General features: G+C 26.5%; 1 protein-coding gene and 3 non-coding genes across 11 annotated transcripts in view; all 4 read left to right on the top strand.

Moving 5' to 3' along the window:
* The window catches only part of LOC107171481 (hrp65 protein-like), a 29803-nt gene extending 3312 nt beyond the window's left edge, over positions 1-26491 (top strand). Inside the window, exons 2-12 of one of the 8 annotated variants that reach the window (XR_016191721.1) lie at positions 5635-5823; positions 5895-6110; positions 6679-6849; positions 6914-7044; positions 7118-7413; positions 7478-7668; positions 8862-8919; positions 12269-12282; positions 12556-12582; positions 25743-25914; positions 26325-26491. Coding sequence is in view for 4 of the 8 variants with exons in the window: in XM_089227596.1 (XP_089083722.1) it covers positions 5635-5823; positions 5895-6110; positions 6679-6849; positions 6914-7044; positions 7118-7413; positions 7478-7668; positions 8862-8952; positions 12269-12282; positions 12556-12582; positions 15304-15450 (1473 nt within the window). In the remaining 4 variants the exon portion in view is untranslated. Of the gene's footprint in view, positions 1-5634; positions 5824-5894; positions 6111-6678; positions 6850-6913; positions 7045-7117; positions 7414-7477; positions 7669-8861; positions 8953-12268; positions 12283-12555; positions 12583-15303; positions 16724-25742; positions 25915-26324 lie in introns of those variants that run through there. The other 7 variants (XR_016191719.1, XR_016191722.1, XR_016191720.1 and 4 more) reach the window with 7 other exon arrangements.
* Positions 24-114, top strand: LOC149055939 (small nucleolar RNA snR60/Z15/Z230/Z193/J17). The gene has a single exon (XR_016191836.1). It is a non-coding gene; the product is annotated as a small nucleolar RNA snR60/Z15/Z230/Z193/J17 (small nucleolar RNA).
* On the top strand, positions 2913-3003 carry LOC149055938 (small nucleolar RNA snR60/Z15/Z230/Z193/J17). The gene has a single exon (XR_016191833.1). It is a non-coding gene; the product is annotated as a small nucleolar RNA snR60/Z15/Z230/Z193/J17 (small nucleolar RNA).
* LOC149055937 (small nucleolar RNA snR60/Z15/Z230/Z193/J17) lies at positions 5111-5201 on the top strand. Its single transcript, XR_016191831.1, has one exon. It is a non-coding gene; the product is annotated as a small nucleolar RNA snR60/Z15/Z230/Z193/J17 (small nucleolar RNA).
* Positions 26492-26978: the final 487 nt, after the last annotated feature.

The raw sequence follows: 26978 nt of genomic DNA, 5'->3' as shown, positions 1-26978 counted from the left end.
AAAGAATAATAAAACATGTGGTATTCATTTTGTATGATGACAACATAGTTCATTTGAAAAAAAATGAAATTTAGCTATATTGCAATTGTCTTTCGCTCCTATCTGAAATATGGATACTTATGTATACAATTTATAATATAAGCCCTTTCGCCACGCTATGATATTTTATGATTGAGTTTCATTGTGCCAATTTATATTATTGAAAAATAAAGGGTAAAAAAAATAAATTGTCCTACTAGGAAACACAATGAATTGTTTTATATGTGTGTCGACATTACGGGTACAAATCTCTAAAATAGTTACCAAATTATACTAAAAAAATGATTTTTGCTTGAGAGATGTTTTTCTATTCACAAGGTTTTTCAGTTTTATCTTATCAATGGCCTTACTTTGATATTCTATATTTGCTTTTTTTTTTAAATACAAGTTTTATGCATATTTTATTTTTAATGATGAGATACATTTCTAATCTTTCTGATTATATTTGATGACAATTTTTTCATCACCACCCACCCCTGAAAGAATAGAAAAACATGTGGTATTCATTTTGTATAATGAATACATAGTTCATTTGAAAAAAGATGAAATTTAGCTATATTGCAAATTGTCTTTTGCTGCTATCTAAAATATGGACACTTATGTATAATAATTTAAAATTTAAGCCCTTTCGCCACGCTATGTTACCTAAATTGGGTTTTATTGTGCCAATTCATGTAATTGAAATATAAAGGGTAAAGAAAATAAATTGTCCTACTAGGAAACACATTAAATTCTTTTATGTGTGTGTCGACATTATGGGTACAAATCAAAAAAAATATTGTATAGCCAATTTTCTTAAAAATAATTATATGTTAGACTTCATTAATATTGAGGAAGAACCTCTTGAGGCAACTAGTTTTTGCTGAGCAGGTTCTGCCAACACCTTGGTTGTCAACCCTACTTAGTCGAAAATCTGTGTCCACGTCTTTTCGTGCAAATTAGTAGCCACTAGCCAAGGTTCCTCTTGATTTAAATAAAGTATAGATTTTTTACTTAAGATAATGTCTTACACCTGACTGTTATCTCAGTAATATCTATGGTCATATCACAGAATAATATATGGTATATAATATTATATATAAAATATAATAATAATGTTATATTATATTTTTTAATAATAGGTAATATAATATATTTCAAATATTCTTTGGTCATATAACCGAACTTTGTTATTTTATTTAAGCTTTTTATATAAATATATTATATAGATATACAAGGTGTAACAGTACTCTATTTGACAAATATAGTTATGTTTGTAATGAAAATTTGTTAAATGGTTCTGTTACACGTTATATAAGGTTTATGTAAATTTTGTTCTTTATGATGAGATATATTTCTTATTTTTCTGATTATCTTTGATGACAATTGTTTTATCACCACCCACCTCTGAAAGAATAGAAAAACATTTGGTATTCATTTTATATGATGACTACATAGTTCATTTGAAAAAAAGATGAAATTAAGCTATATTACAATTTTCTTTCGCTCCTGTCTAAAATATGGATACTTATGTATAAAGATTTATAATATAAGCCCTTTCGCCATGCTATGATACTTGATTATTGAGTTTCATTGTGCCAATTTATATTTTTGAAAAATAAAGGGTAAAGAAAATAAATTGTCCTACTAGGAAACACAATGAATTGTTTCATATGTGTGTCGACATTATGGATATATATCTTGATTTTATTAATTTTAAATTTCTTTAGGAGAAATTAATCAAATATTTAGTTTTACATGATGATTATTTATAAATATATACTACCAAGATCTTTGAGTCTATGTGATAATTATAAACATCTGAATTCTTATTTATTTAATCATAAAGACTTAAAGTTCTAACAAAATTGAATCTCTCCATAATTTAACTTTTTGTCAATTTACTAATGATCAATCAACCATACATTTCAAATCAATAACCTTGCAGTCGGTTGATACATGTGGTACAGAGATCTTTTGAATTAATTAATTAAATTCTCTTGTCTAGTTGTCTCTTGTCTCCCTAATATTTCCATCACTGTTTTTTCTTCATTTACCTTTCAAGCAAAGATCACTAGTGGTTGAATTCTTATTCATGTTTTGTCTCTCTTCCAATATAGCTTCCCATATACTTAATATGCTAAACTATACTTTAGTATATATCTTATAAAATTTAGAAAAAATTTAGTTTTTTGCTTAATTATTAACTATAATACTAAAGATAATTTAATTAATTTTTACTAGATGGCTTATCTATTTAAGTCATAGATTAAATAAAAAAATTAGTAAACACACTAGTAAATAATACAGTATTATTTACTTTGCTTTTATTATTTTTATGAACCTATGTTTTAAATAGGTATAAATTACTTTTTATGAGTAAATTAAGGTACATAATCAAGTGTATATTAATTATTCTTCAGTATTTAAATGAATACAGTTTGTATGATATTTTATGTAGCTAATAAATTGAACTCAAATTGAGCTATAAATAATCTAAGATATCTCAAGTCCCTTTCGCCACGCTATGATACTTGATTATTGAGTTTCATTGTGCCAATTTATATAATTGAAAAATAAAGGGTAAAAAAAATTAAATTGTCCTACTAGGAAACACAATGAATTGTTTTATATGTGTGTCGACATTATGGGTACAAATCTTAAAAAAAATAGTTACCAAATTATACTAAAAAAAATAATTTTTGCTTAAGAGATGTTTTTCAGTTTTATCTTGCCAATGGCCTTTGGTATTCTAAATTTGCTTTTTTTTTTAAATACAAGTTTTATGCATATTTTATTCTTAATGATGAGATATATTTCTAATCATTCTGATTATATTTGATGACAATTTTTCATCACCACCCACCTCTGAAAGAATAGAAAAACATGTGGTATTCATTTTGTATGATGACAACATAGTTCATTTGAAAAAAGATGAAATTTAGCTATATTGCAATTGTCTTTCGCTCCTATCTGAAATATGAATACCTAATTATATGTTCTTAACTACTAAAACTAATATTATAATCCCTTTCGCCACGCTATGATACCTAAATTGGGTTTTATTGTGCCAATTCATGTTATTGAAATATAAAGGGTAAAGAAAATAAATTGTCCTACTAGGAAACACAATAAATTCTTTTATGTGTGTGTCGACATTATGGATATATGTTGTGATTTAATTATTATTATTAATCTACAATTTTTCACGAAAGAATATAATTAAATTTATCTACTTTTTTAACATGATGATTATTTATAAATATATACTACCAAGATCTTTGAGTCTATGTGATAATTCTAAAAATCTGAGATATACCTACCTTTATTAGATTTTTAAGTATACAATTATGAATTATTATGTTTGATGTCATGCTTAAATATCATACATGATCATTTTTGTGACAATCAAAATTAATTGATATACAGGATAAGTAAAATTTCACTAGGAAGCAAGGAAGCGCATAGTATTGTTTCTAAAGTGTGTCAACGTCATGGATACAACATGTGGTTAAATATATCTTATTGTCTTTCGCTCCTATCTGAAAAATGGATACTTATTTACAATAGCTTAATTTGTAATATTAAAGCCTTTTCGGTATGCTATGATACCTAAATATTGGGTTTTATTTTGCCAATAATTCATATTATTGAAATATTAAGGATAAAAGAAATTGTCCTACTAGGAAATACAATGAACTGTTTTATATGTGTGTCGACATTATGTATACAAATCAATAAAATAATTTTGATTAATTTATCACGATTTGGATTAATTTTTTCTAAAAACTGACATCTTTTAACTGAACTTGTTGTTTCAATTATAATTTAGTAATTATCGTACTTAGCTACTTTGTATTGCCTATATTTTTTTATTATTTAGAACTTTCAGTATACAACTATTATAGTTTGACGATTACAATATATAATAAAGATATGATTTACAAAACTATATTTTTAATATTGATGTTTTATGTATTTGTTATTCTTTATCAAGAGATAAATTTCTTATTATTCTGATATCTTTGATGACAATTATTTCATCACCACCCACCTTTGAAAGAATGGAAGTATATTTAGAGTTTTTTTTTTATAGGATAACAGGAGAACTGCATAATTAACTTAGAATAAGGTGAAAATAAGCTATATTGCAAATGCCTTTTGGCCCTATCTGAAAAACCAATAATGCCCTTAAATGTATGATTCGTTTTCCCATATTTTTATACCTAAATATTAGGGTTTATTGTGTTGATTCATAATTTTGAAATTTCAGTGCTATGGAAACTAAACTATCTCAATACAAAGTTATTAGTACAAACAATGAGTTTTATTATTATTATTTTGTAATTATGTATTATGTGTTTTAAAGAAGCAGAAACTATTCACTCTTATATTCTTTTTATATGATCATTATTTATAATTAAATACTACCAAGATCTTTGAGTCTATGTGATAATTAAAAAAATCTGAGTTTTTAATCAGTACGTTTTTTTCTAATGATTTACATATTTTTTCAAACAATTACTACCTTATAATTATTATATTACATTTATTACGAACACATTGGTTTATTTATGTCAGATTAATTAATTATTTAACTACTATACTTAGTAAACATGCATTAATTATATATTTACTGATTAATTAAATAATAAATAATAATTTAATATGTACCTAAAATGATATTCTGTTATTCTTATAATATTGTGTAATATTATTTTTGTAATAATGGTGAGATCTGTATTAAGATAACTGGTCATTGTTGATGACAATCATTTTATCACCACCAACCTCGGTAAAATATTTAATAATATGTTACACAATATCCAGCTATTATAAAAAGATCTTAGTCATTTTAATATGAATGTATTACAATTTATAAGATATAAAATGAAAATAATTTAGTCAAACTGTTAAAATAGTATTTGATAACTTTTTATCCCGTAGAAATAATTAAATTAGTTTACTTATAGTATCATAATGTTAATACCTATTTATATTCTGATCATTTTTGTTAATTATCAATTTTTCAATCAAATCAACCAAAATTTCATTATTGCCCACTTCAGAAAGAATAGATAGGTGTTCGGTATTCATTTTGTATGATGACAACATAGTTCATTTGAAATAAGATGAAATTTAGCTATATTGCAATTGTCTTTCGCTCCTATCTGAAAAATGGATACCTAAACTAAATACATAATATTAAATCCTTTCTGTATGTTATTAATTATTGATTTTTACTGTGCCTATTCATATTATTAAGATATAAAGAGTATACAAAATAAATTCTTCTAGAAAACACAATGAATTGTTTTATTTGTGTGTCAACATTATAGATGCATTGTATGATTTTATCACTTTTACTAACCAATACATTTTCCTCAAGTGTTGCTAATCAAATACCTACTCCTCTTACATGATGTTAACTTATAAATATATACTACTAAGATCTTTGAGCCTATGTGATGATTATTTACATTCGAGTTCTTATTTGTTTGACTAAAAAGATTTTAAAAAAGAGTTGTGCTGCCATGCTTTCATTAATGTGTTATGTTATTATTGTGTTAATTTAATATAAATTATAACTAAAATTTAATTTCTACTTAATTTCAGCCTAGAGGAGATTTTCGCAATGATAATAATCATGGTGATAATCATCAAGGAGATAATGATATCATGAATAGAGGCAATCGCAATCATTCTGAAAGTGGAAGAGGCGGAAGACGTGGTGGTGGTGTTGGTGGAGGAGTTTTTAGAGGAGGTCCACCAAATCGAGGAGATGATCGTTTAACTAGAGCTGATGTGGGTCACTATAAATTAATAAAAGATTAAAGGTAGATTAAAATGTATATTTTCATATTTTTCAATTTTAGGCTCTATGGAATGAACGTTTAATGCAAATAATGGGTCCAACTCATGAACTTCCACAAACTGATAACACTGAAAGAAAGTTCCTTAGCCAGTGTCGTCTTTATATAGGAAACTTGGTGGATTGTACTGAAGAAGAATTGATTGAAATGTTTAAACCTTATGGAGAAGTTTCTGAAAATTTTTTGAACAAAGAAAAAATGTTTGCCTTTATCAGATTGGTAAGTTAATAGTTAAAATAATTAAAATTGAATTGTAATTAATGTTTAAATGAGGTCTATTGTCTGTGTTTACACAAGTGTAATATAATCAATTTTATAATACTGGTTCTTATTATAGTTTAAGTTAACTTATAGTTAATATTAAATCAAAGTTAGATATTTTTGGACTGGTATATGAGAAAATAAAGTTTAAAGTAAAGATTTTTTTTTTCATATTTAATTTTTTAATGGGTACGCTTGAGTAAATATACTTAAATAGTTATTTTTTCAAATTCATAGAACTAGTTAACATGCTCATGTGGATGCTTTTATAAAATTTTAAATTAAGATACAGAGCATATCATTGTTTTTAGTTGTATTTTGATTTTAATGTGAGATGAGTATTTTAAGATGTAAAAACAATTTATAATTTTAAAATACTCATATTGAAAGAAAAAAATTGTCTACAACTTTTTAATTATAAACAATTGTTACTAAGAATTTGCCTCATAGATTTACCATGTTATTTGTGAACATATGCAAGTATGACATACTTATAATTAAGAAAAATGTATGCTTGTTGAAATAGGATTATCGCGCCAATGCGGAAAAAGCCAAAAGAGAATTAGATGGTCAAACACGTAAAGGGCGTATGTTAAAAATAAGATTTGCACCCATTGCTGCTGCTATCAAAGTAAAAAACCTTACTCCATTTGTGTCCAATGAACTTTTAGAATATGCTTTTTCAATTTTTGGTGATGTATGTCGTTTATTTAATATATCTTAATATTTTTTATATTTTAAACTTCATTTTAAATTTTTAGATTGAACGTTGCCAAGTGATGGTAGATGAAAGAGGTAATTCAACTGGTGAAGGAATCATTGAATTTTCACGCAAAAATGCAGCAAGTAATGCTTTGAAACGTTGTTCAGAAGGTTGTTTCTTTTTGACCAGGTAATAATTACTCTCTTTGTGATATTAATTTTTATAAATACTGAGACTTTTAAAATGTATATTTATTTTTTAGTTCACTTCGCCCTTGTGTAGTTGAAACTTATGAGTTTGTGGACAGTTCAGATGGTCTCCCAGATAAGTTGTTGCCCAAAAAAACAATGGATTTCCAGAAACAAAGAGATGTTGGTCCGAGATTTGCCAATCCAAATTCTTTTGAACATGAATTTGGTACTCGTTGGAAACAGTTAGCTGAGTTGTATAAATCTAAGGAAGAAGCATTAAAACGTGAGATGAAATTAGAAGAAGAAAAATTAGAGGCCCAAATGGAATATGCTCGTTATGAACATGAGACTGAAATGCTCCGAGAACGTAAATATTACTATAATTTAACTTTTAGTTGCAAATTTTATACTAACAGTATTTGTTTATTTAGAATTGCGCCAACGAGAAATGGATAGAGAACGACAAAAAATGGAATGGGAAATGAAGGAACGTCAAGCAGAGGATCAAAGACTTAGGGAAGAAGATATTTTCAGGAGACAAAGCGAAGATTTAAGTATGAGAATGCATCATCAAGATGAAGAGATGAGGAGGCGTCAACAAGATAACTCATCATTCATGCAGGTAAATGATTAAAAAATATGAATCATATACCTAACCTTATGATAAGCGGGAGACACAAAGCGGCCCAATAAAATCTTCTGCACATCCCCGCCCAATATTCAGTGAAAAGGAGAAAAACCTCTTTAATATCAGAGTGATGTGGGGGGGATGTAGAAAATTGGTTGTGTGTTCTCTAGCTGAATAGAGTTAATTATTTTTTAGGGTATTTGTTTAAAAGGCATATGCCACGACAAATGGAAAAATTACACTTTTAAAAATGAAAATTATGTACATAGAATTGTTGAAAGGGCTTATACCACATCAAATGTATGATTTGTTTTAAAAGGCATTTGTAAAAATTAAAATGTTAAAAAATACCTAAATCATATTCATTATTTTAAAATTAATGTAGCATTAATTATAAATGTAGTTTAGGCAATATAATAACTAATGACGTGGGGGGTTGTAGTGGTCTGGCGGATTAAAGTGTTGGTTGCAACGTGAAACGTAGACGGTTTGAATCCAGTCATGGGCGGCATCACTTTCCAGGCAGTTAAAACTCTGGAAAGAGAGGCCGCCCCCTCCCCCCCCAAAAAAAAAAAAAAAAATTGCTAATATGCAATTATATTACCATGGAGTCTGATGCTAACCATAATGTATAAATAAATTTTCTATCATTAAAATTGAATTATTAATCAGTTCCATTTGCTTCCTGAAAAAAATTAAAATTTGGTAAGCGCCCTTTTAATAAAATACATTGAAAATCAAAATAAGAACAGTAGTTTGAGTATTTTTTATCTGCAACAGTCAGACACTTGCCTCACTGAGTCGACATTCGAGGCCTGTGCATGAAATGAAAATCCGCTTGTACTTTTGTGCATGAATTGGCAACCAATTATCATTCTTATTTTGAATAGAGATATTATGTTTAATTCGTTAAGTATATATATGTAGTATGTACATATCTGTGTTAGGGATGTCACTTATTACCATTTTCCTATTTAGTATGAATAAATAAAATAATTTTTGGCATAAACCATTAACAGATAATTTAAAACTGATATATAATATTAGCTCTGATGATTATCTAACATTTTGGTGGTATTGATACAAAAATAAAACTACTCAAATTATTGTTGTATCAGCTAACCCCTAATTTTAATAACTCAAAATATTATAATTTATGTATATATAAATACATTTTTTTATTATAGGATCATAGAGGAGGACCGGGTAAACCACAATTTGATGGACCTCCTATTCCTGTTGAAGGTATGTCTGTTCGTGAACTGGAAGCGTTAACTGGTAACTAATCATTAGTATATATATATATATATATATATATTAATGCTTGTATATTGTGACCAGATGCCCTGATTTAGCTGTCAGAAAATCTCTGATATTTACTAGCGATTGTTAGTTAAGATACTACAACTAACTAATTTTCTTAAAACGTCTTTCTCTTGTACTAATACCATATTTTTAATAGAAAAGCATGATAGTGAATAGAATATTGCTAATATTAGTAAGTAGTTAAATCTCTGGTGGGTTGTAATTTATCATAATACAGTTTATGTTGTTGCCTCTAGTGCACTGTTTGTTTTCTCTCTGGTTCATGCACACAACATAGGTATAACTTTTATGTAGAATTTTTTTTTTTTTTTTAGTGAAATCAGCTGTTTGATAGTTGAATTCAAAATGAAATAATAATAAAATATAAAATCAATAATCGAACCTCAAAAAGATTATCCTTTTGGTCAACGAAATTGTTAATTATAGTGTATTAGTGTGTTCAAATATCCTGCAGTGTGTTAAGTTACAGTTATAAAAAACAGATTAGTCGTCAATAATACATTGTGTACAAAACACTGTATGTTAATTATAATTATTACAGTTGACGTAGTAAAATCCACTGCTGCTATTCAGCCATGTAATAAAAACATTGATGGTATTAAATTATTCAGGGGCAATCAGAAATTAGGTTTTGGACTTAGTTCAAAGTTAGCTATTTTTGATGTATGACATTTATTATGGGCGTAATCATTGTTTTGTGACACAGTTGCCTGGGGTAAAGAGCAACTACTTGTCATTTAAATTATATTTAAAAAATGTTGAAGGTTTATTATTTAACAAAATAAATTAATTGTCTCCAGTTTTATAATTATGCAAAAAATATCTTCCATGGTAAAAGATAACTTTCATAAAATGATAAAAGTATTAACAATAATACAATTTTTAGCACCAGTCCTATGTAGAACCTACACGTACATTTTTGGTCCAGCGTGTGACCTACATAAAACTATAGACCTATACTGCATTTTTAATAGTTATTATTATAAGTCATTTCTCGTTCATGCCTTATATAAATAATTTGTCAAATATAGTTTACTTGTTTGGGGTAAGGGATCATCTCCATCACTCCTCTTTAAATTGTCTAAGTCAGTGGTCGGCAACCAGCGGCTCGCGAGTATTGAATAGGTAGTCTAAAAAGTTTGCTGACTACTGGTCTAGGTAATAATGAAGATGCGCCATTTGCGCTTATTTTATATCGCTTAATTTGTATTTTCCATTAACATTCCATGGTTTGGTTATTGGCATTTCCTACCATAGGTCATACATTCAACCGGTGCCAAAGTTTTATAGTTATTAAAATACTTCCAGATCACTCATTTCTCCCCTCCTCTTAGTTTGCTGTTTGGTAATTATGTATACAATTTACACAGAAGTGTTCAAACTTAGTTACCTCACACTCCATTGTGTTTTCAAAATATTTTTACGGTTCCCAAATTATTATAAACAGATTTAAACGATACAGATACCATATGACTAATATGGATGATAATTATAGTGACTTAAATACTAGAAATAAATCTTCAAATGATAGCGTGATGTGTATCGTTATTATTTCCATAACTATCATAAATAACATTTATGTTTATGGTTATTCAAGATCTACATTAATGTTGGTTTCCTGTGTTCTGATGCACCTTCTTTCACAACTCACAGTTTAAATACATCTTCATTCATCTTATTTCATGGTCAATACACACAGAACAAATTTGTTTCATAAATATTTTTTCACCTACCCACCATTTAGTTCACCCAGCTCATTTTAGTTGGTCTAAAGATGTCGTCCGATGATGACAGTGGTGGTTAAATCGAAACCAATAGGTATTAAACTTTTGCATAATTTTTTTTACATTTTTACTATTACCTATTGATATTTGTACTTTTTCTGATCCTTTATAATATAAAAGATAGTTTAAAAAGGTTGTTATTACTATAATATAATCATAATCAATATCAATATAAACTATCATATTTTTACATACCTATTTACGTCGTTAACTGTGCGGGAGTTGATAAAGTGAAATGACGAAACAATTACATATGAAACTTGTTTACAAAATATTTTTGCGATAATGTTTGGGAAACAATGGTGTGTGTTGCTCCATTTAAATACACATGTTTTCAAGTAACGAAATAAATTTCTCATGTGTGTCACCGGCCTAAAAGTATATTCAATAATATTTTATCAGATTTTTAACTTTGTATAAGTAAAACAATTTTTAAAATTGCTGTCTAATAACAAATGGCTTATTTCTTACATACTAAATTGTATAAAAATATATCTATTATTATTATTATTTCTATAAAAAATCTCAAATTTACATTAAAAAATTAAGGGCAACTTATCAAGATATAATATAGTCTATAAATTCATGGGATTTTGTTGCTTTCTGATGAAAATTTTACAATTAATTAAATAGTTACAGAGATTAAACCGATTAAATGAACAATTTTTCTTCATTAATTTGTATGTGTATTGGTTTTTGTCATCGGTGTGTATTTTATTGTTCAACAATTATTATATAATATGAGTAATGAGTATAATATTCTATTGGTATATTAAGTATAATAAATTGGTGTACGCGCAATGCATGAGATTATTTTTATCGATAAACTTCTCGGAAAAATTCTTATTGTTCACCTTTGGACAAAAAGGATAGGTTTCAGGTAGCTGAAAACCCACGAGTCCTCATGAGCCCGTGCCGTGCTGCACAATACATATTGGCAATGAATAATTATAACTGTCAATTACTCCACTAAAACGCAACAAATTCTTTCTTATTGTTCGGTGAAAATATGAGAAGAACCTCTATTCCAAATTTTGAGTTCGTACGTTGCGTAGTTTTTGGGTTACAGAGATCAGAGAGTGGGTGGTGTTTGGATTTTATATATATAGACTTAGAAATAATAATTTTTTTAAATGATTAGTATATCTTCCTATATATTTGTAATTAAATATTAAAGATGATGAAAATGTTTAAAAAATATAAATTTTATCACTTTCCACATGAAACCACATGCTGCAGGTAATATTTTTATCCTGTAGTTCTTTTGGTGATTGACTTTTATCCCACAATTTCTGTAATATCTGTCAGGTATATACAAAAAAAAAATCTGGTCACTTTATGCAAGTACTAATATTTATTTGTAAGGTTTCAATTTTTATTTTTCATGCTTTTAACATGTTATTACCTATTTTAAATTCTTGTATTCTTATAATGTAATTTTTACGCCATGATAAATTAATTTTTTTAATTTTAATGTTTTACAGCACAAGGAGGAATGGTAATGTACCTTTTTTTTATTACTATTTTAAGTTTAGGATATTCTTGTTTTTTAAATTTATTGCTACCATTTTTAGTAACGCAAAATGTTAAAAATGGTCTTAATGATTTTAAATTATCAGTTTACATTTATTAACAACAATAATTAGTTATAAGATAAAATAGTAGATAACAGTGAATCAATGATTTTAATACTAAATACTTATGTAACTAATATAAACCTCTTAATAATTATTATATACATAATAATTATTCCTCGCTTATTCCCTAACAGGGTGGGGATAGCCAAGTGGCAAAGCAGGTCAGTCTTTTAAAGCATGAATTAATATTTTAATAATTATCTATGATTTCTTAGTAGTATGATTGCTTTAGAATTATAAATACATATATCTTGATTATAACTCAAATTTTATAATAATTAAGAATGAATCGTCGTCGTGTTTGAAGTATGTGGTAGAATTTTCAGGAATCATATAGGTATGAACTGCTATTATTTATATATTTATATAATGCAGTTGAAAATAATAACACTAGTATTTTTCAAATTAAAAACATTACAAATGTTCCAAAAAAAAAAAATTGTTTGTAGTATCAGGTTGAGAAATATTTGACATCTTCGTGATTTTTTTGCTATTCAAAAAAGTAATGTCATGATATAAATGTGTGTTTAGTTTCACTTGTCATATTTTAAGAATGAATTGGTGTTGTATCTAACAATTTACTTAAAATCACCTCATTATCGCTGATTACAAGAATTTGACTATTTGTGGTTATATTGATCTATTTACACTATTTACAAGAAGACATGTGACTGTTTTTACTATTAAAAATATTCTAGTATTCTGTTTATTAATATTGATAATAATCTATTATTTGGTGTATAAAACATTAATTCATACACTCATTAACTTATAAGAGTTAAAAAGATAAAAATTTTAATTTTTAATAATACAAATATATATTTATATAAAATATATATTTATTTTATTATTTTAATAACTGGTTTTGAAACTTTTTTGAAAATGTTTTTAAATTTCAGTTACAAAATATACTTATATATAGTTTGTTAGATATATAATTTCAATGATTTATAGTAGAATTATAATGTACTTCTATAATATTTTGGAGCAAAACCCTGTTCAATGAACTAAAAGGTTTATTATAACCTAAGAAGTTAGTTATTTGTAGGAGTAGCAAATATTTCTAGTTATAATGAGCTATGTATTTTACATCCTGAAATTTCTTGAAATCGTTAAATACAAGAATATATTTTAATATTAAATATAATTATTTATAAATAGTTACTACATTTAGAATAATATTTAATTTTAAAGTATTTGAGATTTTAAAGTACTTCTTCCATACACAATATATTATGTTGTATTCAAATTTTCAACAGTAATGTCTTAGTATTTAAAATATTAAATTGTATAAATACTTATAGTTAAAATATTGTCAAGAAAAAGCTAATATATGAATACACGGTGTTCTTACTTTTAACATTTAAGTTTGATTGGTCAATTAAGACTACTATTGGAAATAACATGAAATTGATTCGGCTTAATGCAAATTTGTTGAGGTTGTAGGTTTGTTAGATGAAGACAGATGTCAACTCTGATAAAATGAGTTATTAATGAAATATTCCAAATTTATAATTTTTAAATTAATATATTATTAAAATAGATCCATTTTGTAACGTTAATATAAAATAACAAGAAAGTTGGATTTTCGTTTCTTAAATTGCAGTTGTAAATATTTAAACATTTAGTATTGTAATTTTAAGGATAATAAAACATGCATTATATTATTTAAAATATGTATACCTCGGATCAATTTATATTATGAGAATATTCTATCAATTAAAACAGTATTGACAATGTTTATTTTGTGGTAAAAATAAAAATATATGTTATTTAGTTGAAAAACAGTCTTGGAAATGTTTGTTGTATAGTAAAAGTAAAAATATATGATATTTAGTTGAAGATAACACATCAAAACTTCTGATAATATTATAAACAACATATTTTTTCCATTTGAGTATTTTATTAATTTTTATTTGTTCATAATCATAATGCGTATTGTTTAATATATTTAAGCATTATCTTAAAAAGACAGACAATGGTTTTTACTATTGAGTTCTTTTGATACAATTATAATTAATAGGATTTCTTAATATTTATGGGAGATAATTCATTCATTATTTCATTTTAGATTAGTCATGAAGTCTTAGGTCTATTTATTATAGTCAGAAGAATTAAAATTGGCCGTGAGCAAATATAATAGCAACAATTTTTATTTCGATTAACAGAGGTTCTCGATTTGAGTAATGCAAATCATGATTGGTATAAAATATATTTTGTGCGGTATGCCATCAACCAGCACTAAGAGCAGTTTTGTTTTTATAGACCTTTTTCCCTGTTTATTTTTATTTTTTGTAGTTGCCTATTTTTACCTTTCTAAGTTAATCTTTTTTTCATTATTTTACAAACCATCATAGAAATTCACTATCTGGGAGCGTTCACATCATCAATTTTCATTCTCCTGACTATAAAAGAAAAAGACATACATACTGAAGTGGTGTTATATTTTTTGAAGTAAAATATTTTTCCTTGGGGGTTGTTTTTATTTCATTTAATGAATTCAAAAATATATCTACTTACTTGATATTTTTTTTATACATCTGAGTTTTTTCAAAGACATCATATGTTTTATCTATCAACTTATCTTTTTAGTAAAGAGTATATTGTATGCTCATAGTATTTATTTGGATTTTGAAATCAACAACATTCAATTCCAATTAAAATCCAATATTTTTTATTTTAAATCTTCAGTACTTAGCTATTTCTAAAGTATTTAGGGTACTTCAATTTGTCAATGCATATCTTTTTGGTATTCCAAGTCTAATAAAAAGTTTATAAGAACTTACTTCTCTTTGAATATTTTATTTATTTTATTATTAGGTAATTTATTGTTTACTTGACTAATTCCCTATGAATGCGTTGATTGATTTGATAACCGATAGGAATCGACGCCGTTCGTGGAAACTTTTGTACGTGACAATCAAGGAGTATTGCCGCCACCAGGCCTTTTCGACGCTGGCCCTAGAGGAGACAGGGGCGGAAGGTGGGGTCAAGACAGACGTAACGGCCAGGATCGTAGAAGATTTTAATATTTCAAAAGATCCTAAGAATAAACAGATTATAGAACAAAAAAAAAATTGGAAATGGATAATTAAATCTCTTCATTTAAAGATGAAATGATTATCTACTATCTACTCATTATTGCAATATCACATAACCGCTTATGATTCTTGATATAGGATAAAACTAATTTTGGTACCTATCTTATGAATTATTTAGGTATAATCTTTTTTAGTCAACTGATTTTTACATTAATGCAAATCATACAATTTATTATTTGATGCTACAATTTTCAACATAAACAAAGACCAATTTTGATCCTGATTCATACTGCATTTTTTTTTTCATTTATTGTTTTTTTTTTATATACATATATTGCTGATTTTCTGAATTACTATTTAAAACAGCAGTATTTCGATTACCTACTATAACATGCTAGTAATTTTTATATAATTTAATGTTTTAAGTGGTTTTATATTATTCTTGACACTGCATTGGTCAATGGTCTTAAAAACTATTAATTTTTTTATCTTCTTGATTTCGGAAATTTATTATTTATTTAATAATAAATATTAACTGTTATTAATATAAGTACTAATATTATAGGTAACATTGCAATAGGCAATCTTAATATCGTCTCAAAAACCATTACTTATCGTTATGGATAATCATATAAATGATTTACAAATTGGTATTAATGTAGTGGCGTGATGATTGAGAGGCCAACTTTTCTTTGATTTTCTATGTAGTGATTAATTTATTGTATTTTTGGTATAGAATATACATGAATATTTATTTGCTTTTATGAGGTTTTAAATATTTTCTTAAAATGTATTTAATAGTTCTTAATTGAGTAGATTTAATTATTGTATTTTTGAATAAAATACTTAAGTTGTAATAAAAAGTAATTGATTATTCGTTAAATTAAATATTGAAATTAATTATGACCGCTATTTTTAAGGAATACTGCAATTGGTAGAAATATGTCATACCGCGAGTGTTACTTGTAATTTTTGTATTAAATATATTTACTTATATATTGAATCTAACAACGATAAAATATGAAGATTGATTTATGTAACAGAAAGGTAAAATTAACCAAATATACTTAACTGTAAGTCTTATATTTATAATAAACTGTTCATTAAATTAACTCTTTTCTTGTGTGTGCGTGTGTGCGATTGTGTGTAGATCAATTTCAATATAATCTTAAGTAAAATTAGGTGCACGAAATAGTTTATTCATTTAATATAATTAATAATCATACATATATTTTCAAAATTATACTTCTTACTAGAATTATGACTTGGTGTTTGATTTTTTAATCTAAGAAAATAATGTTCAAATAAGTAGTTACCTCATTTGTTCAAACTGGAGTTAACTGACTTATTTAAGTAAAAAAAAAAAAAACTAATGTTAAGCTCTTAAAATTTAAATATAAATATAAATTCTTATCTTAATGAAATGTTCCTTATTTTTTTCTACCATATTTACCATATTCAGTATTTTTCTCTAACAGTTCAAACAATAATTAATGACCTTTTTTTCAATTTTGTAACAATTGAATTAATAATATTGTTATGAAATTACTTTAATAATATGATATTAAAAAGGTATTATACATACTCTTAAAACTTAGTACATGAAATGTTTCAATAGTAAACACATTTTTGGGTTCACGTTTTTTGTAAATAATATAATATATATTGTAATAAGTTCAGTGTTAGTCTGATTTTCTACATTAATATTCAATATATTTTACATTTTTATACCATGGATTTTTAATGATCTTGTAGGGCTGATCTCGTACCTATATTTCAATTGGAAGTTTTCAAAAATGAATGCCATTTAGGAATTTTTTTCTTCATTTTTCGGATTAGGTTTTGCTGACATATAAAAAACTGGCAATTAGTGACTTCAATAAATAATCTGAATATTATGTTTTATTTAAAATAATTCACACAACAATAGTGGATGTTTTCTCAATAATTCTATAAAATAATAACGTGTAACAATTATTATGATGCAACGACAACTCATGCACATAACTATATCCGGTCTTGCTTCTATATAGTATTTTGTTTAGTTTTACACAAATAATTTTTTCCTGATGTGTTGAAAACTTTGTGGTAGGTAGAGCCACCAACTTTCAGTTTGTTTGACACAATATTATAGATTGATTTCACTTAATTTATGTACTCGTATATCCAAGTGTAATATATCAAATAAATTGTGATATTAAATTAAAATATTTACAATAAGTTTGTGGCTCTATGAGTACTTATTTGAGTTCTGGCTACTTTACTTTTATAGTATAATAGTAAAAATTTGCCATTATCTATTGATTCAATAATTATTTTTCAAAACTTGAATTTATTAAATAACTATGTAATAAAAATGTACATAAAATAAAAATTTAAAAATTATAAAAAATAACATACTGATTAAGAGTTAAAATAAGTTAAATATTCTATTGAAAGTTCTTCGACGTTGTGTGACTATAGGGCACCTTTTTTTTTAATAATTACTAATACCTATTGGATATTATTATCAAAACTGGACAAGTTAACTATTATAGTACAAAAGTAAGAATAAAGTTAAAAAGTTACTTTTCTTTTTTAAAACTTGGAAAAATTGTATGTTAATTAGAAAATAAAAGTGACTTGCTTAAAAATCAGTTTCATTTTTCCTTCATTTGAAATTCCTTTTATAAAGCTAACAAATAATGTAGAAATCGTATGGAGGTTTTGCCGAGTATAATATGAACTAAATTAAATCAATGTATGCATTAAAATAAATTTCTATATTTTGCTTTAAGTACTTAAATAAATGACAATCCAACAAAATAATTATTTTCATGTGTTTGTTTACCGAATTGTCAACAAATATATTAAATTATAATTGCTATGAACGTATAAAAATACAATAATAAATGATAGTTATTAATTTTATAGGTGAGTATACAAACTGTATAATATACTGTGTTTTAGGATACCAAGTAAATATTTATCTCATTTTGTCAACGACGTGGGTTTTCTCTATCATTTTTATGATAATGATCTTTGAACATGAAATATTATAACAATTTTTTTTTTCAAATCGGAAATATTTTAAAAGTGGTCTTAGAAAAAAAATAACAAAGTGACAATACAATTAATTTACTTCATAGCATGGAAAAAATATTTAACTCCTTACTTCTAATAAAAAAGTAATTCTTTATGTAACATAGTTAGAAGTAACTTAACTTTAACATCTTAACTTGTTTTAATGTCCTCCCTTGAAAATTATACAAGGTAAATAATTAAAATATGAGTTAATTATACTCTTATCATATTTATTGACTTATTTTAAACATAATAATATATCGTGTTTATATAATATGATTTGTATGTAATTGATAATATTTTAACTTGTAGCTATTAACAATGAGTTATTATATAATTAATAATCATAAAATTGTAGATGAAATGATGAGTTATGACTAGGTACTATGTTGTTATTTTTGTTGGTAATTAACGATTGAAGAATTAAATTGGTTAATGTCTTAATGGTAGTATACATTTTATAACTAAAATTATGGTATAGATATCTTCTAAACATAGTAACTAAAATTATAGGCAATAGATAAATATTTATTTTTATTATAGAGATTATATTATATTTTTAATTTTTGTATGCATGAAGGCAATACCATTCATAAAGGTTAAAACTGATCTCTTAAGAAGAACAATTCCTCTTAGGATTACATCTGGTTATGCTAATCCAAATTGGTAATTCCTTAACCTATCCATTCACAACAATAATTTATTAATACTAAACAAACATAAAAAAAACAAGTTGTGTAAAATATATATTCTATTAATAGCAAAGCGGATATATTCCATGGGGAGAATGCTAAAGTTTTCCTAAATAAAATGAGAATATTATTAACTTACTATTCTTATACAAATTTTGAATTTTCATTAAAAGTGGTTTAATCAGACTATTTTTATATTATATTACAACTTATGCAGTAAGTAGAACAATTAGATCTAAATTTTAATTGTTTATACCAGATGTATTCAAACGACATTAAGTCTTTCAAGAGTCGTCACAAATATTTGTCCGAGGATCCATGACAGAATTGTGAAAAAAAAATATTGACAATTAATATAATAGACGTGAAAATTTAATTTTAGTTTTTCATTCATAGTTATTCAATTCATTGTTTTGGTTTAAAATATTATGTATATTTTTAATTTTCTTTTGTGTCCTTTATAATTTGAGAGACACTAAAATATTATGAAGATCGACGAAGCCATGGAATAAAATTAGTTTGAATACATTTGATCTCTATACTATTCATATTTTCTGAGAGTTTAAAATATTAAAATACGTTGTTTAAGAAAAACAAAAAGTATAAAATATTTATTTAATAGCAGTTACCTAACTAAAGCTTATTACTTAATATTTATATTATTATTAATATTATATTATAATTATCGGCGTATTTAAAAATGTTTCATAGATCTGGTCAAAAGCAATTTTGCGATATTCCGTATGTGCTATCAATTTCCAGCAACAAAAGGAATCTAAAAATTAGTTTTGAATAAATAGAAAATTGTAGGTCTAGCTATATTATCAGTAGCCAGAGATGCCTAATGTTTATGATAATGCATGAAAAGAGTTTCCTTTTGTTAATGTTCAATAGGCTAGTCCTGAATCTTTTATTCCTTTAAATTACTTGAATTTCCATAATAAAATCCAAATTTATCTTGCATCTAGTTTCTGTTTTCATCTCCTACATACAGAATTTGGAACATACATGCAGATGCCATTTGAATTGACCTTCGAGAGCAACATCGTTTGGTATTTATATAGCGCTCTTAAAACTGACGAAGAATTAAAAAGTTCTTCGTTAATTTTGTCTGAAGATATGTCTTATGATACGTACGTTCATAATTTTAACGAAGGTGAGCAATTATTACCTGACAATCTTCATATTATTTCACTGACATAATGTTTTAAAATCAGATGATGAGACAGTTTTATCTAAACTGTATTGATTTTATTAAAATTAAAATTAAGGTATAGTTATTGTGTATATCACAGTTTTGTATGTCGTATATGCTGTTTAATAATACATTGAAGATTGCCTGGTTTTATACTAATATTATTTTAATATTCAATGTATTTTCATAATTTTTCAGCATTTTCAATATGTCAACGTTGTGATTTAGAACTTGATGTAGACAGTTCAATTGAATAATTGAATCAAAACAAAACAATTGAATTAATATACTTTGTGTGGTATTGTAAGTAGGTATTTTACGATGGCTCTTAAAGTGTATTTAAGAGTAACTATCACGCGAGTCACATTAGAGAAGAACATTATTTTAAAAAAAAAGAGTGTTTCAGTCAAATATACTAGTTCTATACTTTGTTTTGATGATGATAATATAATAGTTAGTTAAAGTCGCTCAACTTTCTTTGTAGATTTTATCTTTTTAAAAACCTTTAAACGTGTTTTGAAAACTACAGTATTATTTTTGGGCCCGTGAATCATTTTAATAGTTCCATTAACAAATGAATTGATAAATTTTTAACGATATTTTTGAATTTTAAATATCAACCTTAATTCATTTAAAATGTTGAGTTAAATTCTATTTATATTATGTCAAAAAGCCTTGTAGTTTATCGTTTTTAAAAATTATTATCGTTAATTATATTTGATTATACCAAAACTAGTTATATCTAGGTTTCCAGAAATATGATTTTAAAATTTAAAAACATACAATTGCTATTTTTTTTAAAGTATAGTTAGGTCAATAATTTTTTAGGGTTAAAGTACAAATAACCCTATATACCCTATATACCTAACCCCTGTTACATTAAAAACAATTTTAACCTCTAATGTAGGTATTGAATTACTATATATTTATTATCTATAGAACGAGAACATGAAAACAGTTGATTACTTAGTGTGTATTAATAATGATGTGACATACGAAAACTTTCTAAGTCCAAAAACTTAAGACTTATAAGCGTCGGAAAATAGTGTGGAAAAATACCGTTCGAGATGTTGATGGTTTTTTTTGGTGAGAAATAAAGGCGTACGCAATATTAATATCCCTTTATACTACCATAGTACAACTGCTGACAAAATATATTCACAATTTCTGTCTCGTTTTAAAAATCCGTCATGAATCGAATGAAATAACATAAAAATGCGTGTTTAAAATGAAGTGTCATGTAGGTATCAATAACGTTTTCCGCCCGTTATTGTATGTACCTAATTATTTATTTATTATTAACAAATTGTGGACTTAAAATCGTACCATAACGTTTAATTTGTATATTTCATGGGTTATATTTTTGAATATATAAAATCTTCAATAGTTTATTATTTATTATGTATATGACGGATTAGATATATATGCCAATGCATATACTTACTATATTTGACTTGAGAATTATGATAATAGATTTTTTTCATAATTACATATTCAAATGTTTGACATTCTTCCGTTGTTGAAGTTAAAAACTCTGGTTTTAATTATTAAAAAGTTATAAAATACAAGACCATAATATGAACCATGAGATTTTGAAACAACCGTTTTTAAAAGGAAAATTTACCGTCTCATGTTATTAATATTTTCTTCAAAATATTTAATGAATCGTTAACTATATATGCGATGATTTCAACCATTTTTTTTTTTTTTCATAGAATAAATAAATGTTTATTTTTTAATGTCTAAATCTGGTTCAACTAATATAAAATAGGTATCTAACATTGTACAATGTACAGTTATGAAACACATTTATTATTGCTTTCCGAACAAATTAAGATATTGGTTATTATATAGAAACTGGGACACTGGGTGGGACAAGTGTGTAGAATTGATTCCGTCATACTATCAGTTAAGATGACAATTTAATATATGATTATTTTTCAGCTGCGCGCCGTTATTTGGACGTGAAAAAAGTCGTTCTCAGTTTTTAAATAATCATCTAATCTTGGTTACAATATCGGTGTGTGCACATCTACATCACGCGCCGTATTATTTTATTACATAGTCGTTTTTATCAAATCCAATGGATCCGAAAATTAAATTAATATATAGCCAGAAGGCGTTGTTTCACGTGTTGTTAAATGACGTTGGAACTATTGTGGTAAGTCTAAAGAAAAAAATTATTCGTTGCAGAGAGATAGAGCGATGATCATCCACTTAATTAGCGTCGAAATGGGTGTCGGCTAAGAAGGTGGGAGCAGAACTAAATAATTTATTATGCACCTACAATGTATAATAATACATTTAAATACATTATTACCAAACAGTAAAGTATTTGAAATTAAATATTTTAACTTTTTTTTTTCGAATTCGTTTAAGATGAAGTATTTAAAATGTATCTGAATTAATGCATCTTTTATTAGTGTGAAAATTACTTGGTATATTAACACGAATATTCATTATATATTGTAAAAGTGAATCTTAAAATAGTTCATCCCTCGAAATTTTATTTTTAATATAATAATTCTAAGACCAAAAACCCTGTCATTTAAACCAAAATTTTGAAGAATGTGTTAACATAAAGTTGATGTGTATTAGGTTTATTGAATAATAAGTGTTGCAATAAATGTTAATATGTAATGGATACTTGTTGTGAGAAATGAATTAAATATAAGTTACACGTAGCCATAAGGGGACAGGGTTTGGAAAAAGTATATCAATAATTTGAACATAAAATGTTAAAATATTTGAATACATTTTTAAGTATTCGAATAAATATTGTTTACTTACTTCGATGATAAAGTTTTTCTTTCACAAGATTATAAAACCATATTACAGTGTTATTTTCTAGGCTTACGTACAGCTAAATATTATGTGTCTTTCAACTCAAACTTCGTGTGATGTAATTTTAGTCTTGATTATATTGTATGTACATGGATGATGTTTGCTTAATAGTGAAAATGTGTTCGCGTATAGTGCCGTATGAATTGCTAAATTTAGTCAAAGATAACCAAAGATTGACTATACCTATACATAATACATATCTATTTATATTTTATTTCTAAACAGCGGGTTTCTTGGTAAATGTATGTGTTTTTGAAGGTATAATAATTATTCTGAAATATCTGTTGTTATTGTTTACATACTCAAGTTTTACTTGTCAAAAGCCGGATTCCCACGACTGGCGTACTTGTAAAGTACGCCAATACTGGAGCACTTGTACAAGTAGCCAAGTACACTGTTTCCATTGCTGGCTGTTATACCAACCGGTCGTGGGATCAGTAGTACAAGTATATTGACCGTTCCTTTGACTTGTGTCACATTTACCGACAATCGCCGAGAACGACACCAGTGACAAATAATTGTACAAGTATGGCGATCCGACGGCATGGCAAGTAACCACCAGTACCAAATATTGGCCAAGTACACCAGTCGTGGGAATCCGGCTTAATATCCATAGTCCACAAATATATTTTTAATATAACTAAGTACTTATCAAGTTGGTAGGTTATAACAAGAGCAGTAAATATTTTTAAATAGAATTTCTTATTGAAATCATTAAGCTTATATTTTGTTAAAAAAAAAGTAGGTTAAGAACTACTTTTAATTCAGATTAAGTAAAAACTTCATACAGTTATTATAATATAATCATAAAAATGGAGAGAAAATGATTGTTTTAAGATAACAGAATCATCTGTTCACATACTATATAAAAACTGTTGTCTTTTATGAATACCTACTATTGTGATAGAGATAGGCAGTATAATATTTATTTAACACGAGTTTGATTTATACACACAACGTGCTGCTAAAATATAACCAATTTATAGTCATACATTTTAACGATTTCTGTTTAACCGGTCTGCACCTTAACCTATAGGCCCTAGGGTATAGAGAAAATATTTCGTTATAGCTATCCGATTTTATATCAATATTACTTACGCTAGGTACATTGTACATTTCATGAGACAAAGTTACTTACAATTTATATATATAAAATATACAATATTATGATATATTTAAGGGTGTAGGGTGTAGTTGAATAAAGAAATTTAATTATGTTTTTCGTTGTTACCTTTATTTTTGTTCATTAATACATTTGACTAAATATGTATCATGTCCTATATGTCATATTGTAGGTGTATATACCTATCTAAATGTTTTTATTAATAAAGAAATTATTAATCTCCTCTAAATGGCAAAATACAACATTGTATATAATATTTGTTTTGTATGTATAGCCTAGTATTATATAACATAGTTATAATTCCTTAAATAGTTAAGTTATGTTATAGTTGCAATTTTAGTAACCTTACGAGAGCTATATACATTTCTGTTACGATTTATTATCGCGAAAACAAAACTTCTTCCGCCTCTGGGTGTCGTGCTAGTTTTTTTTTTTACTAGATGATCTCGATCTCAAAAAGATAAATAGCTTCTAAAAGTGTCATGGGAATTGTAGATATTACTCTGAGATTTTCCTATTTTTACTGTGTACGTACCTACTCGTATTATTATCCCCACGGATGGCGGCCGTGCTGGTGTTATCTGATCTGCAGACACGTCAGTCGTAGTTACACGTATCATATGTGCATAAGTATGTATTTATTATTCAAAACAAGAACCGCAAGGATATCGTAAGAAACCTAAACATAACATTTATAATGTTAATGCCTACATATTTTGATGGTTTTTTTATCAGCATGTTTCGAATTCCATTTTTGAAATGAATTTTGTGCGAGCAATAATAATGTTAATGGTTTCACGGTGTGATGGACGACTGCGCGTTTCACGCATTTGTGATTTAAATTTTATTGGACATTCGTGGATTAAGGTTTTGACCTAAAAATTAAGTCACGAGACACGATTTACTGCTTTTTCACACAATATATTACGTACATTAAAAAAGCTACCTTCTACCGAACCAGGAAGATGGCACGGTAATGTTGTTGTAGGCCATCTTGTGTGTATATGTACTTATCTTGAATTTTTAAAGAAATAATAACGAATGAATATAATATGTTTGCCATCTCTAAATTAAGTGGCGTATTAAGGAGTTGGAGCTGGGGAACAGATAGATCATTCCATAACCTCGGTTTTTTGTGTTGCTTAAAATTATCAATTTTTTAATCAAGTAAAAAATGAATATTATTAATAATATTAATACAGTCCAGGAGGTTTATGATTATGGAAGATAATTCCAATTTTTAAATATTGTACATCCACCCGGTATCCGCAACGACGCGCGAGGCGCCTATCTACATTTTTACTAGGTGTCAATATGAAATGTATTAACACGTGCATTGGTTTGTTTTACGTTTAATTTACAGGTTCGACTCTGTGCGGCATTCGGTTAACTCCGTCGTTTCCTCGAAGAATCAACTGGAATAACATATTATGATCGTGGAATTATGGTAGAAGTCTGTAGTTTCTCTCATGGAATGTGTGTACGAGCATAGTACGTGTCATACGATGGCCATACGTGCATAGTACTTCGTAACGGTGAGATATTGATTTTTGAAATATTATACTTAAGCCTCTCCACCTTATTCATATCACTGCAGTATGCTATCCAATGCACCATTACAAGGTATTCACTTAATTAAACTAAAAGGATTACTAAACCTCGAACCCATCCTTTCGCCCTTCCATGTAAATAAATACCATCGTAGAATACTGTTGTAGGATGAATGTGTCTGCAGCACGAAACCTCATGGCCATTGTTGGCAACGGTTTATCAACTTTTTTTTTGTTTTTTTTATAATATACTTTTAACCAACCCTCCACTTCACAAAGGTCGACCCATAAATGGGTGTGCCAAATTTTACACTTTAAAAAAAATAAATTTGGCAGCATTAACCTTTCGAGACATTTATGATATGATTTATAATTTTTTTTTTTTAATTCTGCAGCTGAATTGATGGGATTAAGCGTACGTCATACATTGTTTGGTCTCGGACCAACAATGGTCCGTTCACAGAGGATGCTGATTAGTGTAAAAAGAAGAAAAGAAATAATGTTTTATGACGACTATATATCAATTGAAGACTTTCAATAAAGTACACATTTCATAACATAATCAATCTTCTTTAATATATTATTTCCTTTTGCGTTCCATTAAACAATCCATCATACGTCTGCTTTCAACATTATTTATTTATACTCCACGGATCTCTCCGTTCCATAATTTTTGGCTAAATTTCGAATGTATTGCGGAATATGTTAATTTATTTAGTATAAAACAAATACATTCAAAATTAATTACTCATCTAGACTAAGCTAATGCTATTATCAACAAACTACGTGTTAAACAATTGCAATAGATCGACTTGCATAAATCTAAATAAACTTAATAAAATGCTTAATATATGTTTTACGTTTTAAAATAGTTTAATTAATTAGGTAAGTAGATTAATGTCATACAATTTCGTCAATAGATTCAAATAAAAATTACATTTCAATAGTCATCGCTGAGTGATGAAAATATGATAAGTTATAAGAACAAATAATTATGTATAAATTGAAACTAAAATCTAGTGTTTGCGTGGAGAGGGGCTTCATTATTA

This window comes from Diuraphis noxia, unplaced genomic scaffold, assembly GCF_037042655.1.
Source record: "Diuraphis noxia isolate RWA-SAM2 unplaced genomic scaffold, SU_Dnox_SAM2 contig0004, whole genome shotgun sequence".
Taxonomy (NCBI): domain Eukaryota; kingdom Metazoa; phylum Arthropoda; class Insecta; order Hemiptera; family Aphididae; genus Diuraphis; species Diuraphis noxia.
Note: the sequence above shows the minus strand (reverse complement) of the source record. Positions and strands in the feature narration are given on the sequence as shown.